Source organism: Oryzias latipes, chromosome 5 (assembly GCF_053564925.1).
Source record: "Oryzias latipes strain Hd-rR chromosome 5, Olatipes_Hd-rR_3.1".
Classification (NCBI taxonomy): domain Eukaryota; kingdom Metazoa; phylum Chordata; class Actinopteri; order Beloniformes; family Adrianichthyidae; genus Oryzias; species Oryzias latipes.
This window is the reverse complement of record NC_136241.1, coordinates 26,744,231-26,764,103: the sequence shown is the minus strand read 5'-3', so window position 1 is coordinate 26,764,103 and position 19,873 is coordinate 26,744,231. Positions and strand designations below refer to the sequence as shown.

The window sequence follows — 19,873 nt, the reverse complement described above, 5'->3', positions numbered from 1 at the left end:
ATTGACAAACACTCAAACAGGCGACAGGATGATGCTCTAGAATTACGGTTTAATGGGGTTAAGAGTGAGTCTTTGTGGTCAAGAGTGAAGCTTTGGTTGATCATAAGGCTTGGAGGTGAGTGGAAGGTGCAGCAGGTTCCTCTGGTTTTCAGGAGTTCTCCGTCTTTGGCTTCTCTTTTATGTCCATTTGTTTGGAGATGTCTGAAAGGAGAGTCTCTCAGTTAGAACAACAAAAGCGTGAACACACCTGAGACCAAAATGAGACGTCTACACGTATGTGCCTGCTGAAAGAGAAATGGCGGCTTTGATCTCAGCCGCTATGACTTTGTGAAAGGGAATGGGTGACATTGGCGTGTGCCGCGCCCAAATATGCAACAATTTAAACTCCCAGGCTATGTTTATGCTGTAGGGAATTCTGTAATACAGACAGAAGCCAACAATGGTGTTAACCCTTTAACACCAGAGCTTTAGCTCCAGTGTTGACGTTATTTAGCGGAACTCTACAACCGTTTGATGTAATTCCAGTGGATCCTGAAGCGGCCTTCCATATCGGCTTTGTGGTGTAACGGTACGTTCAAATCAGCGGATTCACATTCAACGCACAAGTGGTCGAAGCGTCATGGTGTGTCGAAGAACGTTTGTTATTTAGCCGTCGCTGGTGACATCTCCTCTCTGGTGTTAAAGGGTTAAACAGCATTTGAGCAAGAAAAGAAATTATGTTTACTTTCCACAGACATGAAATATTTAATAAAACTAACTTTTTGGGAGTTATTTAACCCTAAAATCTTGTTAGCTCAACTTCAAACAGCTCTGAAGAACTTGGATAAAATTGATCTGCTGATAGAAATCTTGAGGAAACATTCTGATTATTAGGAGGAGTTTTTAAATGGCCACATGTTTTACATGTTTTTGTTGAAAGTCATGAATTTAAATCCATGCATTTTCTCATTGATGCCATTTTTTACCTTTAGTGTCTCTAAATTCCCCAGTGCATTTGCCAATAACATTGGCCGTTTACGATCACTTGGGGATGATACCGACCCCCCCCACTTTTAAAGTTTTTGTTCAGAATTTATCGTGAAGGTTTCAGTTTTTAGCTTTGATTTTTTTTTTTTTTTCAAAACAAAGTTCCCTTTGTGGAGCTTCACCTGTATTTAAAGACATTTTTGTTATCCTTTTGACTTTGTTTTTCGATTTATCATTTTTATTTATCTTTTTTAAAGAACATAAAAACCACTTCATTTCAATTTTTCCAGGAAAAAAAGAAAATTTAATTTTTCCCCAATTTCAGTTTCCGGTTCTTTGTGGATCGATTGTGTAATATAATAAAAATATGTCTAAAACAAACATAAGATGGGGTTGTACTCAAAATAAAGTGTATATCAAGCATTGTCACAAAAACAGTTTTAAACATAAATTATCAGAGCAAAATGTAAATGAACGCAAAATGAAAAGGAAAACGCTCAAGACGACCCAGATGGTTAAAATCTAAACCTTTACAGATTTGTTTCTACAGATGTTTTTTTTTTTAGACTGAAGTTGTGAAATAAAAAATGTCCAAAAAGTAATGGGGCTGTTCTGACCCTAAATGTCGCCCATAAATCACCTATAAATATTCTGATGTCCTAAACATGAAAATCATGGAATGACAAGATAACAGCTCATTTTTGCTGACTGACTACTTTCTTTTTAATTTAAGAAAAACTACTTTTAAAGAAAAAAAAAAGTCTGCATGGACATACTTCTGTAATTGTTTTTATAATGTGTGTGACGTCTCAGTGAGTTCTCACCTATGTGCTGCTTTCCGTGGATGTGATGTACGTACAGAAGCAGCAGGAAGAGGCAGAATCCGATGCAGGACGCGATCGTACTCGACAGCAGGAAGGAATAACTGCCTTGACTGTGGATCACCTGCAGGAAAACCAAAACTGAAACAGCAGCAGCAGCAGCAGCAGCTTTAACCCTTGTGCTATCCTATGACCCCACCCTTACATTGACGTGTTCTCCCTACCATGACAAAGGTGGATAAAGGTGGAAAGATTTCATGTAATCCATGGACACCAGTGAAGATCACAAATCATTGAAGAAAAAAGGTTCAGAGCACTGTCTAGTGGGTCTAGATGACCCAACTCCCAACGTTAAAGTGCCTAGGACAGCACAAGGGCTAGACCTTAGTGTTTCGTCTCCTTTGTCTTTTTTTGAATAAATTATCTGTTAGTATTTATTTGTTGCAGCTATTTCATTACCATATCCCTGCTTTTTTGTTTGTAAACAAACGACAAACTCAATTTTCATTCTACTGAATAGCAATAAGAATAAACACAGGAAGTAACTACATTGACCCATCTGTTCCATTTTTTTTAAATAAATCTGTTAAAATTCACAGATTTAGTAAAATACAGTATTTTTAAATGAAATGCAACTGAAACTGAAATTTTAATTAAACAACATTTTTTAAAAAAAAGTTCAATTTAGCACTGAAGCTAAAATTAATAGAAAATATTTCAAATGTAATATTCCAAAAATATAATCATAAATGTTGGGTATTGTGTTTATATTTTACAGCTATATTATGTGTTTGCCATCTGTGTTTTTCCCCCTTTCTATTTCTTATAGCAGGAGAAGTTTTCACTTTACATTGTCACAAAAAAGTGAATTGTTTTGTTTCTGTAATTGTTTTGTTGGAAACAAAATAATTAGCATAAAGTTTTACTTTGCTTTTATTCGGGCCGTCTTACACTTTAGCCTCTCTGGATTCCTCTTGTTAATTTGTTTATTTGGAGTATTTTTACAGTAATAATTAGTCATCTTTCTGCTCAATAATTTTTGCTAGTTTAGGTATTAGCAAAAGCATTATTCAGCTTTAATTAGCTTTTTATGTTTCCATTGATTTTTGCATTAGCACTTAGATCAAATATTAGGCCACGTACAAATTTCCCAGACAACCGTTTGCCTAAATTTCCTTGTTTGGACACGAGACAATAACACAGTTGAATTCCTTGCCTACTCAGGATATGCTTCATTATGTAGCGAGTAGTGAAGGAATTTGGACATAAGATTTGAAAGAAGAGAGGTTTCTTACTGATCCGACCAGCAGCTGCAGCAGCATCTCTCCTGCGCTGGCGCTCGTCACCAGGACTGTTGTGGCACAACCTTCAATACACGACATAAAGAAATCAAATTCGAGTCACTTCTGGTGAGCTTTGATCACAAACTCCTTTGTAAAAATGTAAAAATGTGTGACTGATGGAAAGCCTCCAATTTTAAGCCAGTGCCTAGATGAAACACTTTAATATCAAATATTAAAAAACAACAACTGCTAAATTACACCACAAAAAAGTAAAAATAAAATATCATGATCTTTCTGACGAAAACTTCATTCACTAAGGTCAAAGGTCATGCGCACAACTGGCTTTAACCAGACTTACATGACCAACGTTTGTGCCAATGTTCATAACTATGTGAAAGAGTCTTTTTATCCAATCTTAGACGTGAAACCTGTGTTGGTTGCCATGACGATTTTATCCTTTTACTTCTTTTTTTTTTTTAATGGATCCAGATTTTTATGTATTTTCATACTTTATACAACTCTCGAGTTCTTGTCTTAACTGAAAAATGTGCAGTAAAAAAAAAAAAAAGAATAAATATCTCAAAGATTTTCAAACATTGCAAAGTTCTTGCACATCGGGTTGTCAGTGATCACCTTTGTAGTCTAGAGTGTCTTCTGTGAAGGCCAGCATGGACGGAAACACGCTGCTGATGCACAGACCCAACACACAGGTGCAGATGAACAGAAACACACAGCTGCTGTAGAAGAACAACATCAGGAACTGGACCAGGATGACTCCCACCTGTCAGGAACAACAGGAACCACATCTGTGAACATCTGCTTCACCTTCCTCCCAGAGGAACCCACAACACATCTGCAGGGAGCTTCTACAATGACAAAACTGAGGGACAAAAAGGCTTCTACAGGTCGCAGTGCAACTCTGACAGGGACTGAACCACTGACTACAAAGATCCAATTCTGCCCTCAAGTCCCAATTGAAATGATGAACTCAAGCTCAAGTCTCAAGTCTGTGGTTTGAAACTCGAATCTTTGGTCTATTAAAAACAAGATCCTGAGTTTTCATCCAAGTCTTAGTTTATTGGAGCGGAGCATTCAAATGTAGTCTCAAGTCAGAGAAGCAAGTCCAAGACCAGAGTTTTTGATCACAAGTTCAACCTGATTTAAGGCCTCATCAAGCGTGTTTTTTTTTAAACTTGTCCTGTCCAACAGCTGAGCAGACAGATGACAGCTGAAAGCTTCTTGTGTTGGACATGTTCTACTGTTACAATAGGAGTTAGGAATCGTTTGACACACTAGCTGTATATTTAAATAAACCCCTTTTGTAATTTAGGTTAAACATTTTTCATCTTACTCATATCTGTAACAGTCTTTTGTTGGACCGGACAGAAAAGAAAAGAAGGGAACAAGAGAGAGGGATGCCGGGGGGTGTGTATGTGTGTGTGTGTGTGTGTGTAAGAGGGTGATTAAAGAAGAAGGGGGGGTAGAACCGTGAAGCAGCATAAAGCAACAAGTTGCTGGATGTTTACAATTATTACAGTCAGGTTTATAAGTAATATAAATCCAAAAGGGGGCGGGGCCTGTCCACACTTGCACCCAGATGCCACAAACATACCTGTGGGCATAAAAAATGCTCACATACTAAACGTGTCAACATGTACACAATACAACTGATGTTCACACACGCATACATATACATTCAGACTGACCCATGTGAAATTTTTCATTTAATCACTCAAACTATTTGTACAAACCATCCAACATGTTTGGAGTCCCAGAACTTTAGGCCAAAGTTGCAGATCAAATGTTTTAGCATAAACCTCTAGTCCACATGTGTCAAACTCAAGGTCCAGGGGCCAAATGTGGCCCTCCTTGTCATTTTATGTGGCCCATGAGAGCATAAAAGTTTTAAATTTCTTAAAATACAAATTGGTGTGTATTTATTCATATCTAGGGGGAATTGGACTTCAAATTTTGGGCAGCTATACATTAGGACTTAAACATTGTCCATACAACCTAACCTGACAGAATCAAATTTAAAAGGATTTATGCTAGAGTAACAAGCAAACATATGTTTTCTACCCAACTGTAATTGTCACTTTAAAAAGTTATAATAAATAAATAAATAAATAAGTTAATTAACATTAAGTTATGTTTATTTTTCATTACATTTAGTTACACGAATAAGTTATGTCTGGCCCTTTGAGGACAACCACTATGCTGATGTGGCCCTCGGTGAAAATGAGTTAAACACCCCTGATCTAGTCGATTACATTTCTGTGTCTGCACTTCAAAAAAAGTGTTCTGCAACCACAAAGAAGGACAAATCTTCAGACTTTCCCAGCACTGTCGAAGGTACAACCCGCTCGCTCGTGCATAAACGAGTCATCTCTGTATTTACATTTACATCACTGATGGCAAAAACTGAGTCAATGACGAGGCTTACTTTCAGTCTGCCCAAGTGTTGAACTTTTAACACAGATGACTCCTCAGAGTCTCTTCATCCCAATATTTACACCTCCACCAAGTTTAAATATTGACTCTGTTCAGCTTCTGTCACAGGGATCATACCAGGCTAATGGTGAGCAGCACGGGGGCCGAGTATCTGTACGACAAGTAGATAAAAGCCAGTCTTCCCGCCGTGATGGACGCCCAAAACACGCTGTCCAGACAGCCCGCCGCTTTCCGGCCCATCAGCAGAGGGGGGGACACGGCGTAGGTGTAGATGAAGCCGGCGTAGCAGCCCTGTGGGAGCAAAACACTGTCAAGAGGAGCAACAGCCGCTGATCCAGAGCCGAACGAGCACTTCATACATAAAGACTTTGGTCCGTCATATGCACCGGTTGAGTGAATTCCTGCAGAAACCTCTGCTAGTTTTGGCCTGAAGGGGGCCTGGGCTAAACAGACCATATTGTTTTCACAACTCGTTTGTTTTCTGCTCATTTGAGCAAAGATTTGGTCCTGGCACACGCTCAAAAACTCAAATGAGCCCTGTTGAAGTATCTGGGGAAAATGAATTTTTGACATAATGAACGAAAATAAAAGGTTTTGTTGACCTTTGGCCTCAGGAAGAGGCAGCCATCTTGTAGAAATAAATAAATAAAATAATCTATTGCCCCATAACTCCTCAAAAAAAAAAAAAAAGTTGTTTCTTTCCTTTTCAAAACTAACGGCGTTAGCGTGGCAAGTTGGCTGATGTCACGTTCTTTATTGCTAGCACATCTTTACCAAAAGATTGTGAAAATGTAATACATGAATCCTCCACTCAAGCGGACCAAACACTACAACATACGATATAAACAATATTAATATGGGGTCTGGTTCACATAAAAAACTGTTGTCAAGGAAATCCTAAAATCTACTTTAGCAGAATCTTCTAAAAATGTCAGACCTGTTCGTCACCCCAGACGACCAAAAGATTTAATAGTTGCTATGGAGATGACAGAAGACATTTAAAAAAAAATTTTTTTTTTGCACCTAATGGAGTATTAAGTTAATCAATTGAAGCTAATAAGGTTTTAATAAGCTCATTATTTTGACTCCTGGAGGAAGAAAACCCTTCAGCCTGCAAGAAAACAGCTTGATGGGCCCACTTACGATAATTCCATCAGTGATGAAGACTATAGCACTACCTAGTGCATAGATGAAGAAGGTGGTGGTGGGCTGGCCCTCCAGTCTGGCTGAGTTGCAGCAGCTGAACACGCTGCCATGACCTGCGGAGAGAGCGTCGCTCATAGGTCAGCCGTCTTTTCGGCAGCAGGCTGATCGGGGACTAACTGTGGGGGGGCGGTACCTTGGCCGTCGTCCTCCGCGGGGCGGGACTTGGGCCCGTCCTTTTCCAGCAGGCGGGGACTGCTGCTGGAGCAGAGCAGCAGCCGCTCGTGGAACATCAACATGAGCACCGCGGCCGGCACCGGGAGCTGCCAGCAGAAGACGCACACACAGAGCTCATTGTCCACTCCTAACAGGCAACACCTCGTGTCAGCTGATTCAATACATGGACCTCATCAAAGCAGACTCCATCTTTATTAGTTTTGTCTTGGCCTCTGCAATAACCGCATCCTGTTTAAACAGGAAATAAGGTCAAATGGAAAAGCGTAAGCTCAACATTTATCACTGAACAGGAGGAACAACATTAAAACATCCTGACGTCTCACGGAAAATTAAACTTGCTTTTTTTTCCTCCTGGTTCTTCTGAGTAATAAAATGTTATAAAATAAACTACATCATATAAAAGACATAGATATACACTTATGTACGACGGATTTTAGGGGGAAAAAAAAGTAAAATTAAGAGATTTTAAATCGTAGATTTACGAGAAAAAAAAACTTGGGATCTTACGAGATAAAGTGGAAGTGAGCAAACATAGCAGCAAGTGAACGCTGTGCAGCAGCAGAGCAGACCGATTAACCTCAATGGAACAGATGAGCTGAATGTTTATTGATAATGTTCCAAATGTTTGGAAGCTCATTTGTTTGATTTATGATTTATTAATATTTTATTTATTGATGGGGGGGGTTTGCAGGATCTCTGCAGCCCATTGATGAAGCCGATGAATCGGTGTCCCTGCAGGCAGCTGTCCACCTGGATCCTTTCTTCCTCCACCAAAGACCAGATCTCTACGTTTGTGTGACGCTTCCATCTGAGGAGGAGGAGCACTTTTTGGTATTGTCAACGTTTTAATGCTATTATCAACGACTATTTTCATTCCTCTTTATTCTTTTATGTTGAAACGGGACGTTTCATCTGTAGGAGGGGGCTTATGTAACACTGTTTACTTCTGCATTGGTGTTTGGATGTTAGGTTCAGGACGTAAGATGACAAATGAACCTCAGGTTATGTGAATGAAAAGGAGAATAAAGGCTGCAGCGATCCTCTACACCCAAACGTGTCTCTGAGCTCCTTATTTTACATACGAAACTGCTTTACTGACACTGAACCCTGGAAAAACGGCTCCACTGAAAATAATCTGATTTTGAGTCACCAAAAGGTTCAGAATCTCTTTGTTTTTTTTAAACCTATCCGGAAATAAAGCCTCACAAAAACCTCCACATATTTTATCTTCTAGCTAGGCTCCGATAAACGGAATATTTTGGTGTTTTTTCCTCGTTAATCTATGACTTTCTTTCTCGTAAATTTACAACTTAAAAGTTGTAATTAAATTTTTTTTTTGTAAACTGGGCCTAAAACTCCGTCATATTCAAATTTGCATGAATGCAAAAATGTGTTTGTAATTCCACATCTGCTGTCTATGATTGCATCATTTGAAATGCATGTTTGTGAAAAATCGCTATGCTTTTAACTCTCTCATCCTGAAAACCAGGAAGAAAAAGTCCAGTCAAATTATTATAAAATCCTCCAGAAACCTCACATTTGTTGTCATTGAAAAGCGTCACCAAAATGCAAATTCATGACAAAAGGAAACGACACCTAAGCTTTGACTGATACAGGTAGAAAAACTAGAAAGGGAAGGAGGTCACATCATGGAAAACCTGAGGGCCTTAAATGACAGCTGAATGGTGAACTACAACTGAAAGGTTGAGCTCTGTATTTTTTTGGAGCATAAGTTGCGGTTTGTTGCATAGTTTGGAAGCGGGTGCAATTTCAACTCTGGTGTGACTTGTATGCGATTCTTTAAAAAAAAAAAAAAGGTTCATTTATTTATTTTCTCACCAACAACCACTAGAGGGCACCACTGTATTTGCCACCGACTGCAAAGCAGAAGAAGAAGAGCGCCGCTCAGTCTTACCCAGAAGAACTGTTTAAAAGCGTCAGATGTTTTCTTCTTTATTGTGCATTTTTAGGCTGCTGGCACTTGACTTCTGGTTAAAATACGGTAATCCTTCAAAAATGGAAACAATGTTCGCATAAAGCAGATAAATGTCTGAGGAGTATGACAAAACCATTTCACAGAGATGCCATCAGTCACGGTATCTGTGAAAGACGCCTGGAGAAAATATTTATTACTGTTCCAAAGTAATAGTTCAAATATTTGACGAAAGTCTTTCACTTTTCAAAATCTCAGCTGAAAACTGAAATGAGTTTTTGGTTTGTTTCAAAGTCGGTCACACTTCAAGTTTGAGAACGTCAATAATGTTATACATAAAGCCAAATACAGTTTTACTGACCAAGATGTTCATATTTGGGAAAATAAGAATTTCCATTCCATTTGGACGTGTGGGGAAAAAAGGATTCTACACTTTCTAACATCACTGTAATTGTGTGTGCACGAATGTGTGTGTGTGCAAATATATTTGTTGATTTATGCGAGAATTTTCAGTAAATGTTTTGTGAACATTGTACTGAGTTTTTAAAGGGCATAATTCTGCAGAATGAACTTTTTTGAGCTTTTAAGCGTATTTTAATGTTCATTCCTCACACAAAAACCAACCCAAAGCAGTAATTTGATCCATTCACACATTTCTGAATTTTCCTCTAAAAATCTGCTCTCCAAGCACCAGCCCCTCCCAACCCACAAAAACGAGCAGGTTCTCATGAGCTGATGTAGATGACAGCCCCTTCCAGGAAAGGTCTGTGCTGCCAGGCTACCACACACACACACAAACACACTTTCTCTAGCGGTGATCGGCAAAACGCTTCTCTTTATATGCAAAATATGCACATCAATCTTTGCAAAAGTTGTGATTTTCTTTGTTATTGGGTGTAAACACGCTGCTGAGGTCAGCTCTAGGATGACACCATGAAATGGGCGGGTCCCACTGAGAGTGAAAGGCGGGCCTTCAGAGATCGAGTCGTCTTACGTCCAGGTAGAAAAATGAGCTGTAAAAATAACTAATATTTCTTTAAAAATCATTCTTTAGTGTGCCAAAGGGAAATATATTATCATATATATGGATATAGTTGACTCTGAAAACCTTAGGAATAGCATGATTTAGGCCCTCTAAATCCAGCACACTAACCTTTGACCTCTGAAACTGTGTCTTCTACCTGTCTGCACCATCCTCATGAAGCTCTAAGTGTCAGTGACCTCACACTCACGTTAATCACGGCCATGATCCAGAAAGCGTAGGACACTTTGGTGACCACGATGCCTTCGGTGAACAGATGATACTGGGAGGTGTTGTGAATCGAGACCCCTTTTCCGGCGAGGGTGTTACGGAGGTGCTCCAGGTCCCAGGAAGAATTGGAGGTCCCGTTCAGACCCAGAACGCAGCTGTCGTCTGCTAAGAAAGGATCCGCCACCAGGGGACTGACCAGCGCCCCCAGGCCTATGAAGAAGTGCAACGCCTGAGGAAACAAGGACAGGATTTTTGATGACAAAGTCTTTTTTGTAAGGATTTCTTAAAGTATTGTAAATGTAAAGTGAGGATCTATGACGCTCATGGAAGCGGTTTTGAGAAACTTAAGGTTTTTGTTTCATTGATGTGGTTGGTAACCTGGAAGATGGGTATCGATTTCACTGTAGTGCGTATGCAGAACACATTCAGGGCCAGATTTTCTGACACTTGACACCAAGAACAAAGTCTGTGTTGTTGGAGATTCTAATAAAAGCTGCAGGAAGTCCAAAAACACACCTGTTTGGCAAATGTCACAAAGGGAGGCCACCTTTTCTGAGCAAACAATACAAAAGGATTAGCATCGAAATGAGTGATCTGGTGTTTCCAGTCCATTGCCAATCATGACGTGTTTTTTTAATCAAATAACTAAAAATACATGTCTGAGATTGGCTTCAGAGGAGAGGCGGAGTTCAACAACAACAGTGGCAGAAAAGACGGGCTGCTTCTGAAAGGTTGACTTGGGTGAACTTGACTTGTGTTTGCACTTCAGCTTGGATTTAGAACCGCACCCAAAGAAACGGAAACACCCACTGGTGTCGTCTTCCAATGATGACAGCGGATCATACTGTATATTTGGTGAAGACTAAACCTGACATCGGCAAATAAAATCAGTGATGGGCGACAGAAGAAAAGATCAGTCTGCTTCACCTGAGATCCAGGAATAATTCTGAGACTTTGGTCCAGACTTTGCATCGGAAACTCAAACCTTCCCCCTAAAATACTTAAAAACAGTTGATTACCGGTATGTCTTTACTGACCCTTTTGGGGGGAAAAAATTGCTCAAGTCAAGAAAATGTAATGATGGATGCTGCTGGATGACCTCCAATGTTGTTTTTGTCAACTTTGCTTTACCTGTAGTTGCATTAGTATGACGCAAAGCTACGCATGCGCCCTCACCTGAATTGCCTGGACTATTCTAAACGGGACCCAACTTGACAGCTCAGTGGAAACGATGCCGGAGAGACAGAAGTACGGCTGTCAGTAGCTGTACTAACCAGTCCCTGTACCGGTAGGGTCTCTGAACGCAGACATGGCGACCCGTTTACCGAAACAAACCTGATCTCTCAACATCAAATCTTTTGACAGTAGTTCCGCCCACACCCACCTGGAGCGTCGGGTTTACAAACACAAAGGTGGCGGACGAGCATTTGTTGCTCAAATCACGTTTGGTGTGAACGCAGCACAACACCTGGGAGAAAGGAGCTACCGCTAAACCATGGAGACGAATGAGAATCATCGACCAAAACTGACTGAGCCACATTTCTCCATTCATCATCCGTGGCTTCCTTCCTAAACATGAACGCATCTCTAACCTGCAGGAAGACAGCAGAGTCCTTCTGGTACAGCTTGACCAGCTGCAGGTTGGCGATGGTGTCTATGATCCCCATGGCGGTGCCAGCCAACCCCATGGCGATTGACAGCAGCATGATGTGGTGGCAGAACGGTATGAAGGCGAACACCAACGAAATGACGAGAGTGCAGAAGAAGAGAGCCAGCAGGGACGACAGGAGGCTGCAGAGGACAGAACGTAGGAACAGATATGATAATTAGATCCCATCTAGACATTTCCTACTTATTGCTGGACTATTGTCTCACAAACATCCTGGTAATTGTCTCCATGTGTACAGTCGGCCGTTTCCCCGCCCCCTTCTGACCTCGTCTCTTACAAATGATCCAGAAAAGGACACTTGCTGTGGAAAAGCTACCAGATTAAATGACGCCCGTCGGTAATCACCGGAGTGAAAGTCAAACATAAATAAAGCCTCCATGAAAACGATTCAACCCTCATGAGCTCGGAGAAGGTCGACTTAGTAACGTAATCTTGGCAATAAAACAAAAGTGTAAACCTTTTTCTGCTATCGCACAAAGGCAAACAAGATAGGAGGTTTCATGTTAGCTTAGGAATCATTAACTTTTGACAGTTTTTCATCCCCTCTGAACGTCCATAACCTGGTATAGTCAGGCAGACGGCTGTGTATCGTTACTTAGGTGACGATCTGTTTCATAAATCAAAACCAACAATTACAGATCCAACCAGAATTCTAATTTTTTAATACGTGTGTATAGTTGCTACACGTTTGTCTTTTTACTGGAAGTGTAAAAATTAAAATTATATGCATTAAATCGTCATCCTTCATACTTTTAGTTAGAACATTAGATCAGAATCAACAAAAGTGACTAAAAAAACATGTAGATAAAAAGAAATGGTTTTTGTCTCTTAACTAAGTTTTTTTGTTTTCGCCAACTTCAGCAGTAAACAAAACATGAACATCACTGTTGTTTTGGAGGATTTAACAGATCCTGAAAATCTTCTTCACGGTTTTTCCATCCTCAAAGTTCTGGAATCGATCTACGATCTAAAGCGTTGCATGTCGGTGCAAAGCCGCTTTTCTCCGCTGCAGAATCTGCCGTAATTACTTTAATTGCTCCATCGGAGTTATTGTAAGGAAAAGATCAGGTGTTAAAGCAAATTCTTCTTTTTTTTTTTTTTAAACAGAACTTCAACACCCCCCCCCCCCCAAACTTAAAAGTTTTATTTTAAAAAGGAAATAATTCACGAGATTTTGTTTTGGAGACTTGTTTACTTCTGGTGACCGTAGCGCTGCGCATTCAGCTTTTTTTTTATTCATAAAAAAATCCAAAATTTCAACTGCATTTCAGAGCAATAAATGCATCGTTCCCAGATTGTATGTTTACTGCACTCTACTGTATTTATAAAGATCGCGAATCGGCAATGTTGGATGTGGCGAATATTTGCACTTGAATCTGAGCATCTGAGTACTCGGATACTCATTACGGCCCTACAAAACATGGATTTCTAATCCCCCAATCAAATTAAGAAATCCTAGTTTTCAATATCATTGACATTTAGGAAAACAGACTAGTCAAAAGTGGTTACCTTCAATCTTGTTAATCAAGAGGAATCACTATTTGTTACATTTAAAACTATGAAATGATACATTTTTTCCATTTGTTTTGGTCTTCTTTTACAGTATGAGGTTTGTAGGAACTTCTGGCTATTTTCTGACAATCAAAACAAATAACTAAGTTTTTGGATTTTTCCTTTTCACCTCATTGCAGAGTTTGTAAAGCAGTGCATAGAAATGTTCAAAACCCTTTACAGCCATGTTTCTGTCATAGCACAAATGCTATGTTTTGGTTGACTGGGGGCCGACAAACAGGTCTGTGTTATTTCAAGAAGAATCTGCAAAAGTACATTTTTGGATTTTCTTGTCAACTGAAATGTCAAAATGGTGCAAATCTAGTGAATCTTGCTCTAGGCTTTTTCTTTAACAGCTCTATTCTGATTCAGGAAAGAATTGGTGTAGAATTCAGGCTGGATACAAACACAGTTATTTATTTCTCCTTCGTGATCAATTTTGGGGTATAGAAAGAAAATATGCAAGAAAGTCACCTAATTTAACCCTTTGACACCGGAGCTGTCGTCAGTGACAGTAAACAAGACATTCTCAGAACTACTCCAACTCTTAAACCGTTTGCGCAAAATCAAGTAACTTCAGCAGATTTAGAAAAGCAGCTCTGCGCTGAAATTGAACACTTTACGGTAGTCGCAGCGATTCCTGCGGTGCGTCGAGTTTTCCCACTGTGATGCAGAAGAGCAGCAGAAGGGCGACGGAGAGTCAGTGGAAGAAATATGGATCATTTTCAGCTGTTGTTTTTGCAGTGAAATGAGTTAGAAATTAGTCTTTTGAAAAAGTATGTTTAATCAGGAGGAGGAGAGCTCCCCTCACATACCGTATATAGAGGAGGAAGAGGAGTAGGAAAAACGGGAGGAGACACAGGGTGGGTCATCATCCCAGATGCTGTAAATAAAATCTTTTTGTACAAAAAGATGCCTTAGATTAAATTGACCAGAATAATTTTAGTGCAATTTTTACTATTAATGTCAAGTGGGACCACTGTGTTTTTATATATAGCAGTTCCTACATATGCAGGGATTTGTTTTAGTAAAAATTCTACTTACATTCTAAATCACAACGATTGATTGACATCCTGTCTGCATTCAGAGTTTCTTCTGATGAGGGGAAACCATTGAATGTAAGGAATGTGGAGTTAGGCTGGAACTTCATCTCATCAAAATCTAACATATGATCAGACACGTCCATTTTATTATCAACTTCAAGAAGCTGTAGAAGTAAGGGTTAATGGCCGGCAAAGTGTGCATTATCACTTTTTAACGCACGCAGTCGCGTTGGACGGTTGCTTCCACTGTGCGTTATTGTTATACCATGGTCTGGGTGAATACTCGATTCCAATTGGCTGCTGGGTGCGCATTAAAAAGTGATATACCACAGGATAACTGCACGGTGAAAAAAGAAGTTTCGGTCACCTAGCTTAAATGGCTTCTTTAAAACAACCTTTTGCTTCATCATTTGGACAAAAACAAGCGGTAAGAGGGGAACTTTCTCTCTGAACTGATTCTTTATTCAACCCATCGGAAAGATCAGCATATATATATATACATATATATCACTATATATCGCCGAATCTTGACTGCAGCGGTGGTGCGGCGCGTCACGGACTCCGCGTCGCGTCAGACGGTTCAGGCTTCCACGGCGTGCGTTAAAAAGTAATAATGCATACTTCGTCGGCCATTAACCCTTACTTAAACCATCCAGACAAACAGAACTACTTGAGCTGGTTTATTACCGTTAAAATTGATTTTTTGTCATCTCAAAACTTTTGGATCAGTCCATCTACAGTTTTATAAGGAAAAACTTGCTGAAAGCTTGTCTTTTTAAAATTTGTTTCACACTTTTTTAGCATTTTGAACATAAATGATTAATATTTGATTGACTTTAGACATTAAACTTATCCTAAAAAAAGGGTGGGCAAAACATTTCAATCATATTTTGTGAGATTATGTGATGAATAAAGAACAAAAGCCTGACTTTCCAGGGGTTGAACTGTTCAAAAGGAGCTTTAAACACGAAGTCTGAAAGACTTTCAGGAATAATCCTGACAGATCTCCTCAAACTTCAAACCTCTGAGTCTGTAAGCAGTTTTCAGGAAATGAAGATTTGAAAGTACAGGAGCATCATGCAACATGACATTCTGGGGAGTTGGACTTGAGCTCCAACGAAAACAAATGCAAGTAAATGGCTGAGAGGCCGTCCTGCCCTCCAACCATGGCTCCTCTTTATGAGTCTAATGGCCGCCTGGAGCAAACACAGGAGTCTGGCTTGAGTCCTATCAGAGAGTTTGGAGTTTGCAAACCAAATTCAGGACTTCATCTGCCTGAAAAGTGAAGGTCTGGCAGAACTGGAAGAGTTTGGAGAAGTCACGTGGTCTCAGAGAGGCTGCATGACAGTGGTGGACTCCAAAACACTTTTAGAACTTCTCAGGAATAATTTAATTTGACCAATCAGTTTAACAGCCTAATGTTTTTGTTTGTTTTCATTGGGTTTAAATGTAGTCAGATACAAAGAGATTTTTTAGGCCTCCTTTTAAAAATCTATTTTTTTCTTTCCTTGTTTTGATGTAAAAAAAAAAGAAAAATTTGTGGAAACACATGAACAATAATAACTTTAAAAAAATTTTTTTAAACGGACTGCAAATGAAAAACTGTTTCTAAACTATTTAAAAAAAAAAAAAGGGTTTCAAGTCAAAGTTTGTGGACTCACGTTTTCTTAAAGAGGCCTGCCACGCAGCTGCCCACCAGCAGGAAGAACTGCTGCGAGAAGAAGACCCAGGTGATCTCCTGCAGCGTGGACTGCGTCTGGCACCGCAGGTCCAGGATGGTGGGGCCGAGGAAGGCGATGCACAGCCCGAAGCTGAAGAAGACGCTCCAGTAGGTGAGCGTTTGCTGCAGGTGGTGCTTGAAGAGCGAGCAGATGCGCTCGTCCAGCGGCGTCATGGCGCTCTCGCCCCCCCAGAGAGAGAGCAGGAACGTCCTCACGGCCGCGCGCTGCTCATGTCCTCCGTTCCCGGTTCGGATCCGTGTCGGTATGGAAGGTAAACACACCGCTGAGGAGTCGCTCCGAGGCTGACAGCTGTCCGCACTTCTGCCAAACTAACTCAACTGGCACACCTGGCGCTTATTGGCTAAGGTGTGACAGCCACGCCCCCTTTTGGTTCCCAGCGTTTGCTTATTTTTAAAATTTGTTTTTATTTTTATTCCTTCAAAAAAAAGTTTTAAAAAAATTACCACATTTTTTAACTTAATTTAACAAATTTATTAAACTTAATAAAATAAATATTTCTTAAAAAATGTTTCGTCTTTTGATTTACAGCTGAACATGTCATATTGTTATTGTTAGCATTTAGATATGCGTCTAGAAAAAATGGCTGATTACGTTCCAACAGCGTCCTGCTTTGTTTAGAATATAAGTATATATTCTTTAGACGTTTTACAATAAATTCACTCTGATTTAAGTAACTAAGTGAAAGCTTTTTGTTTTGTTTTTGCTTTTCAAGTTTGAAATACATTTTATTGTGTTAGCTTAAATGTGAAAAGTGCTTTATAAATAAAGGTTAATTTGAATGATTATGGCTTCCCATGATCCAAATATGTTCTCCTGTCACTAATAAAGATAAAGTGACTCCAAATCCTGAAGATGTTTCCCTTTTACTTTAATGTCATTTATAGCAGTGAGTCATGAAGTGTGTGACATGATATGAACATTTTTACATCTGAGGAACTTGTTTGATTTGTTCGAGCATCTTTTGTCACGTTAACAGAATGTTCTTAATGCTCTTAAATGCCTCTCAGGTCTGCAGAACCAGTTGAGCATTGACTAACAACACACCTAAGCAACAGGGGAGTTGCTTCAGCATCTGCTGTTTGCTTTCATTCTTTTTTCTTTTTTCTTTTTTGTATCTAAGTAGAATGAAGTTTTTTAAGTCACCAAACTTTTCCATTTTCTATCTTTTACATTTAAAGATGTAATTTTGCTATTCAGTACTTAAAAAAAAGAACAATTTCAAATCTTAGAAAAAAAAACTATCCACTATCTTTAAAAAAAAGCAAAATTCCTTCGCAAAAAGTAGTATATTTGAAGTTTATTTTATGAAGTATTGAAAGTGGACTACAGACCATGTACATGTGGTGTAAGAAGTATATTAGCTGAATACTTATTAAGACTAAATTGGAACATTTTAAGTTTACAATTGAAAAGGAAACTTCAAGTACACTGCCTCACTTTTAGTACTGACAAAGTATACTTGTACGCTTAAATAGAATACTTATTTTTGAAGGAAAACTCGGCTGTCTGATACACATCTCAGGTATTTTGAAATAGTATATTCTAATACACAATAGTGTAGGAAAAAATTTTTTTTATATATATATTTATACAGAAAATGAGAAATTCTCAAAATATAATAGTCTTTGTTTTCATATGGTAAAAAACAAAAAGAAAATATGTTGTGTCTCTCTAAATAAATGATAAAATTGTTTTAATTGTTTTAAATATTTTATTAATGGACATTTAGCAGAATCTACCTTTTTTCATACATTTTTAACATTATTGTCAGGCACTACTGTTGGAATTTCTTTTTTAAAATTTATTTTAACTTCTACTTAAGTTCAGCATTCTTCGACCCAATTTCAGCTGTCATGCATATTTTTCTCAACCTAGTTATTAACATTGTTTTTAACATTTCTTTTCTATTTTTTGGGAGTGTCTTAACATTTCTGAAGTGTTTCTCCACATTTACCAAGCACAGCTTGTATTTAGTGAATCAAATTTCTGCTGTTTTTGAATTGTCTTTTCATTTCACGTCTGGAACTCTTTCTGCTTATTTTCAAATGTACAACCTTTTCCTCATTTTAATAATAAACTTTGCCTCTTTGAAGCTTTATTTAGTTGATATCTTAAAGGATTTTAACTCTAATTCATGTCCAAAAGACACTTAGAACAAAAACTTTTAACATTTTTATTTCCAGCTGTTCCAAGCTTTAATTTAATTCAAGATTCGGTTTACATGAGACTTATTTTTAGGGGATTTAAAGTGCAATAATATGATATGATGTACTTGGACGTCTACTCCAAATATTTAAAAATCGTACAGATAAAAAACTTAAATCATTATTTTATCAGAACGCAGTTTTATTAGTGAAGTGGAGCAGCTGAATTGCATTATCTGCTTTGGTTTTTGACTTCTTTCTCTGTCTTGGTTGCTCACTGTTGATTTTATTTATCTATAATTGGGTTTGATGCAACTTCATTTTTATTTAACTAATCTTTTTTCATATCCTCTTCACGCAGATGTCGTCTACATTTCATTCCTAAACGTTTTCACACACGTAAAGAAATGGAATATGCTGTTTCCCCAGACCTTAAATCCATAAAAGATTCAACGCTTTGGGATTTCTTACAGGAAAGTTTGACCCTTTGAGAGGCCAGACACTGATGTTGGATGAGAAGGTCGGATGAATGAATGAATGAATGAATGAATGACTTCATCTGGTTGGTTTTACACACTATCTAGAACACATTACAACAGCAGTCCTGTTGTAAACAGATTTTCAAACAAATGGAAATGTATGTTCTAAGCTCTTCATGTAGCAAATGTAAATCTCAGAATCAGCAAAAATGAAATAAAAACACAAATATTTACAAAAACTAGCAATTGCAACAAAAATCAGTACTTTTGAATCACAATAACATCAACACTAAATTAAACAGCAGCTCAAGAGTCTAAGTCTTTACATTTAGTCACATTTGGATAATTAAAAACTTTCCTTAAGAAAAGATTAATTTAGCTCTATCATCTAAATCTATTCAATTATCTGACATCAGTGTTAACATTTCCCCTTATTTCATACGTTTCATGATTGACCATAAAGTTTTATGTTTTTATTTGAAAAAGGTTTTCTTTACAATACAAAACATTTCTAAGCTGTGAATTTTCATGAGTATCTTTTAAAAAAGTTCATATCGTGGGAGATTCTCTACACCCAGCTTTGCCTTTTAAACATTTTCTCAATATTTTACTTCAAAAATGAAAACTATGGTGCAAAATACAGGATTCATTACCATTTATTCCTCAACAGATTTTTACTTTGATTAAATTTACCAATATTTTTTTTTTAAATAAGTGGATTCTATTGGCATCTTTTCTTTGTTGATGGGCTAATATAACTTTAAAAAAAATGTCTAACACGTCTGTTTCATTTCCTTCAAATTAAAAGTTTCTGTTGTCTGTGACCTCACTGAAGTGATTTTATACACATGTGGATATGGAAGACACACCTGAATTCAATGATCTGAATGGTAAATATGAATATTTTTGGCGTCACAGAGTTAATATTTTCTTGATTGCTGGTTTTCTGGTGCAGATAAACAAAAAAATGAAGTATCTGTAACCTGAAGGCAGTAAGAGCTGGAATAACATGAGGACACGTGTAAGAACATCCTGTACTGATCTGAATTTATGCAACAGTGCCACCTTCTGTTCATTTGTGTTACTGCATATTTTCCATTTAGCAATATTAGTGGCCAACAAAAATATACAACTTAAATATTAGGCGTAAACGAACAAG

At 38.3% G+C, this 19,873-nt stretch overlaps 1 protein-coding gene across 1 annotated transcript; it reads right to left on the bottom strand.

Moving 5' to 3' along the window:
• Window positions 1–29: 29 nt before the first annotated feature.
• On the bottom strand, window positions 30–16,467 carry slc60a1a (solute carrier family 60 member 1a). Its single transcript, XM_023955114.2, has 10 exons — window positions 16,011–16,467; window positions 11,679–11,877; window positions 10,067–10,315; window positions 6,861–6,987; window positions 6,665–6,780; window positions 5,639–5,812; window positions 3,704–3,851; window positions 3,083–3,153; window positions 1,791–1,911; window positions 30–201 (listed from the first exon to the last, which is right to left on the bottom strand). The coding sequence occupies exons 1-10, from the start codon at window positions 16,241–16,243 to the stop codon at window positions 149–151; spliced, it is 1,491 nt and encodes a 496-aa protein (XP_023810882.1). The 5' UTR covers window positions 16,244–16,467; the 3' UTR covers window positions 30–148.
• Window positions 16,468–19,873: the final 3,406 nt, after the last annotated feature.

Excerpts from the sequence above, each read along its gene's own strand:
- slc60a1a (XM_023955114.2), bottom strand. The coding sequence starts at position 16,243 with ATGACGCCGCTGGACGAGCGCATCTGCTCGCTCTTCAAGCACCACCTG. Across the intron at positions 6,781-6,860 it reads CGCGGAGGACGACGGCCAAG|GTCATGGCAGCGTGTTCAGC; the intron begins GTACCGCCCCCC and ends CTCTCTCCGCAG. Across the intron at positions 3,154-3,703 it reads AGACACTCTAGACTACAAAG|GTTGTGCCACAACAGTCCTG; the intron begins GTGATCACTGAC and ends CGTGTATTGAAG.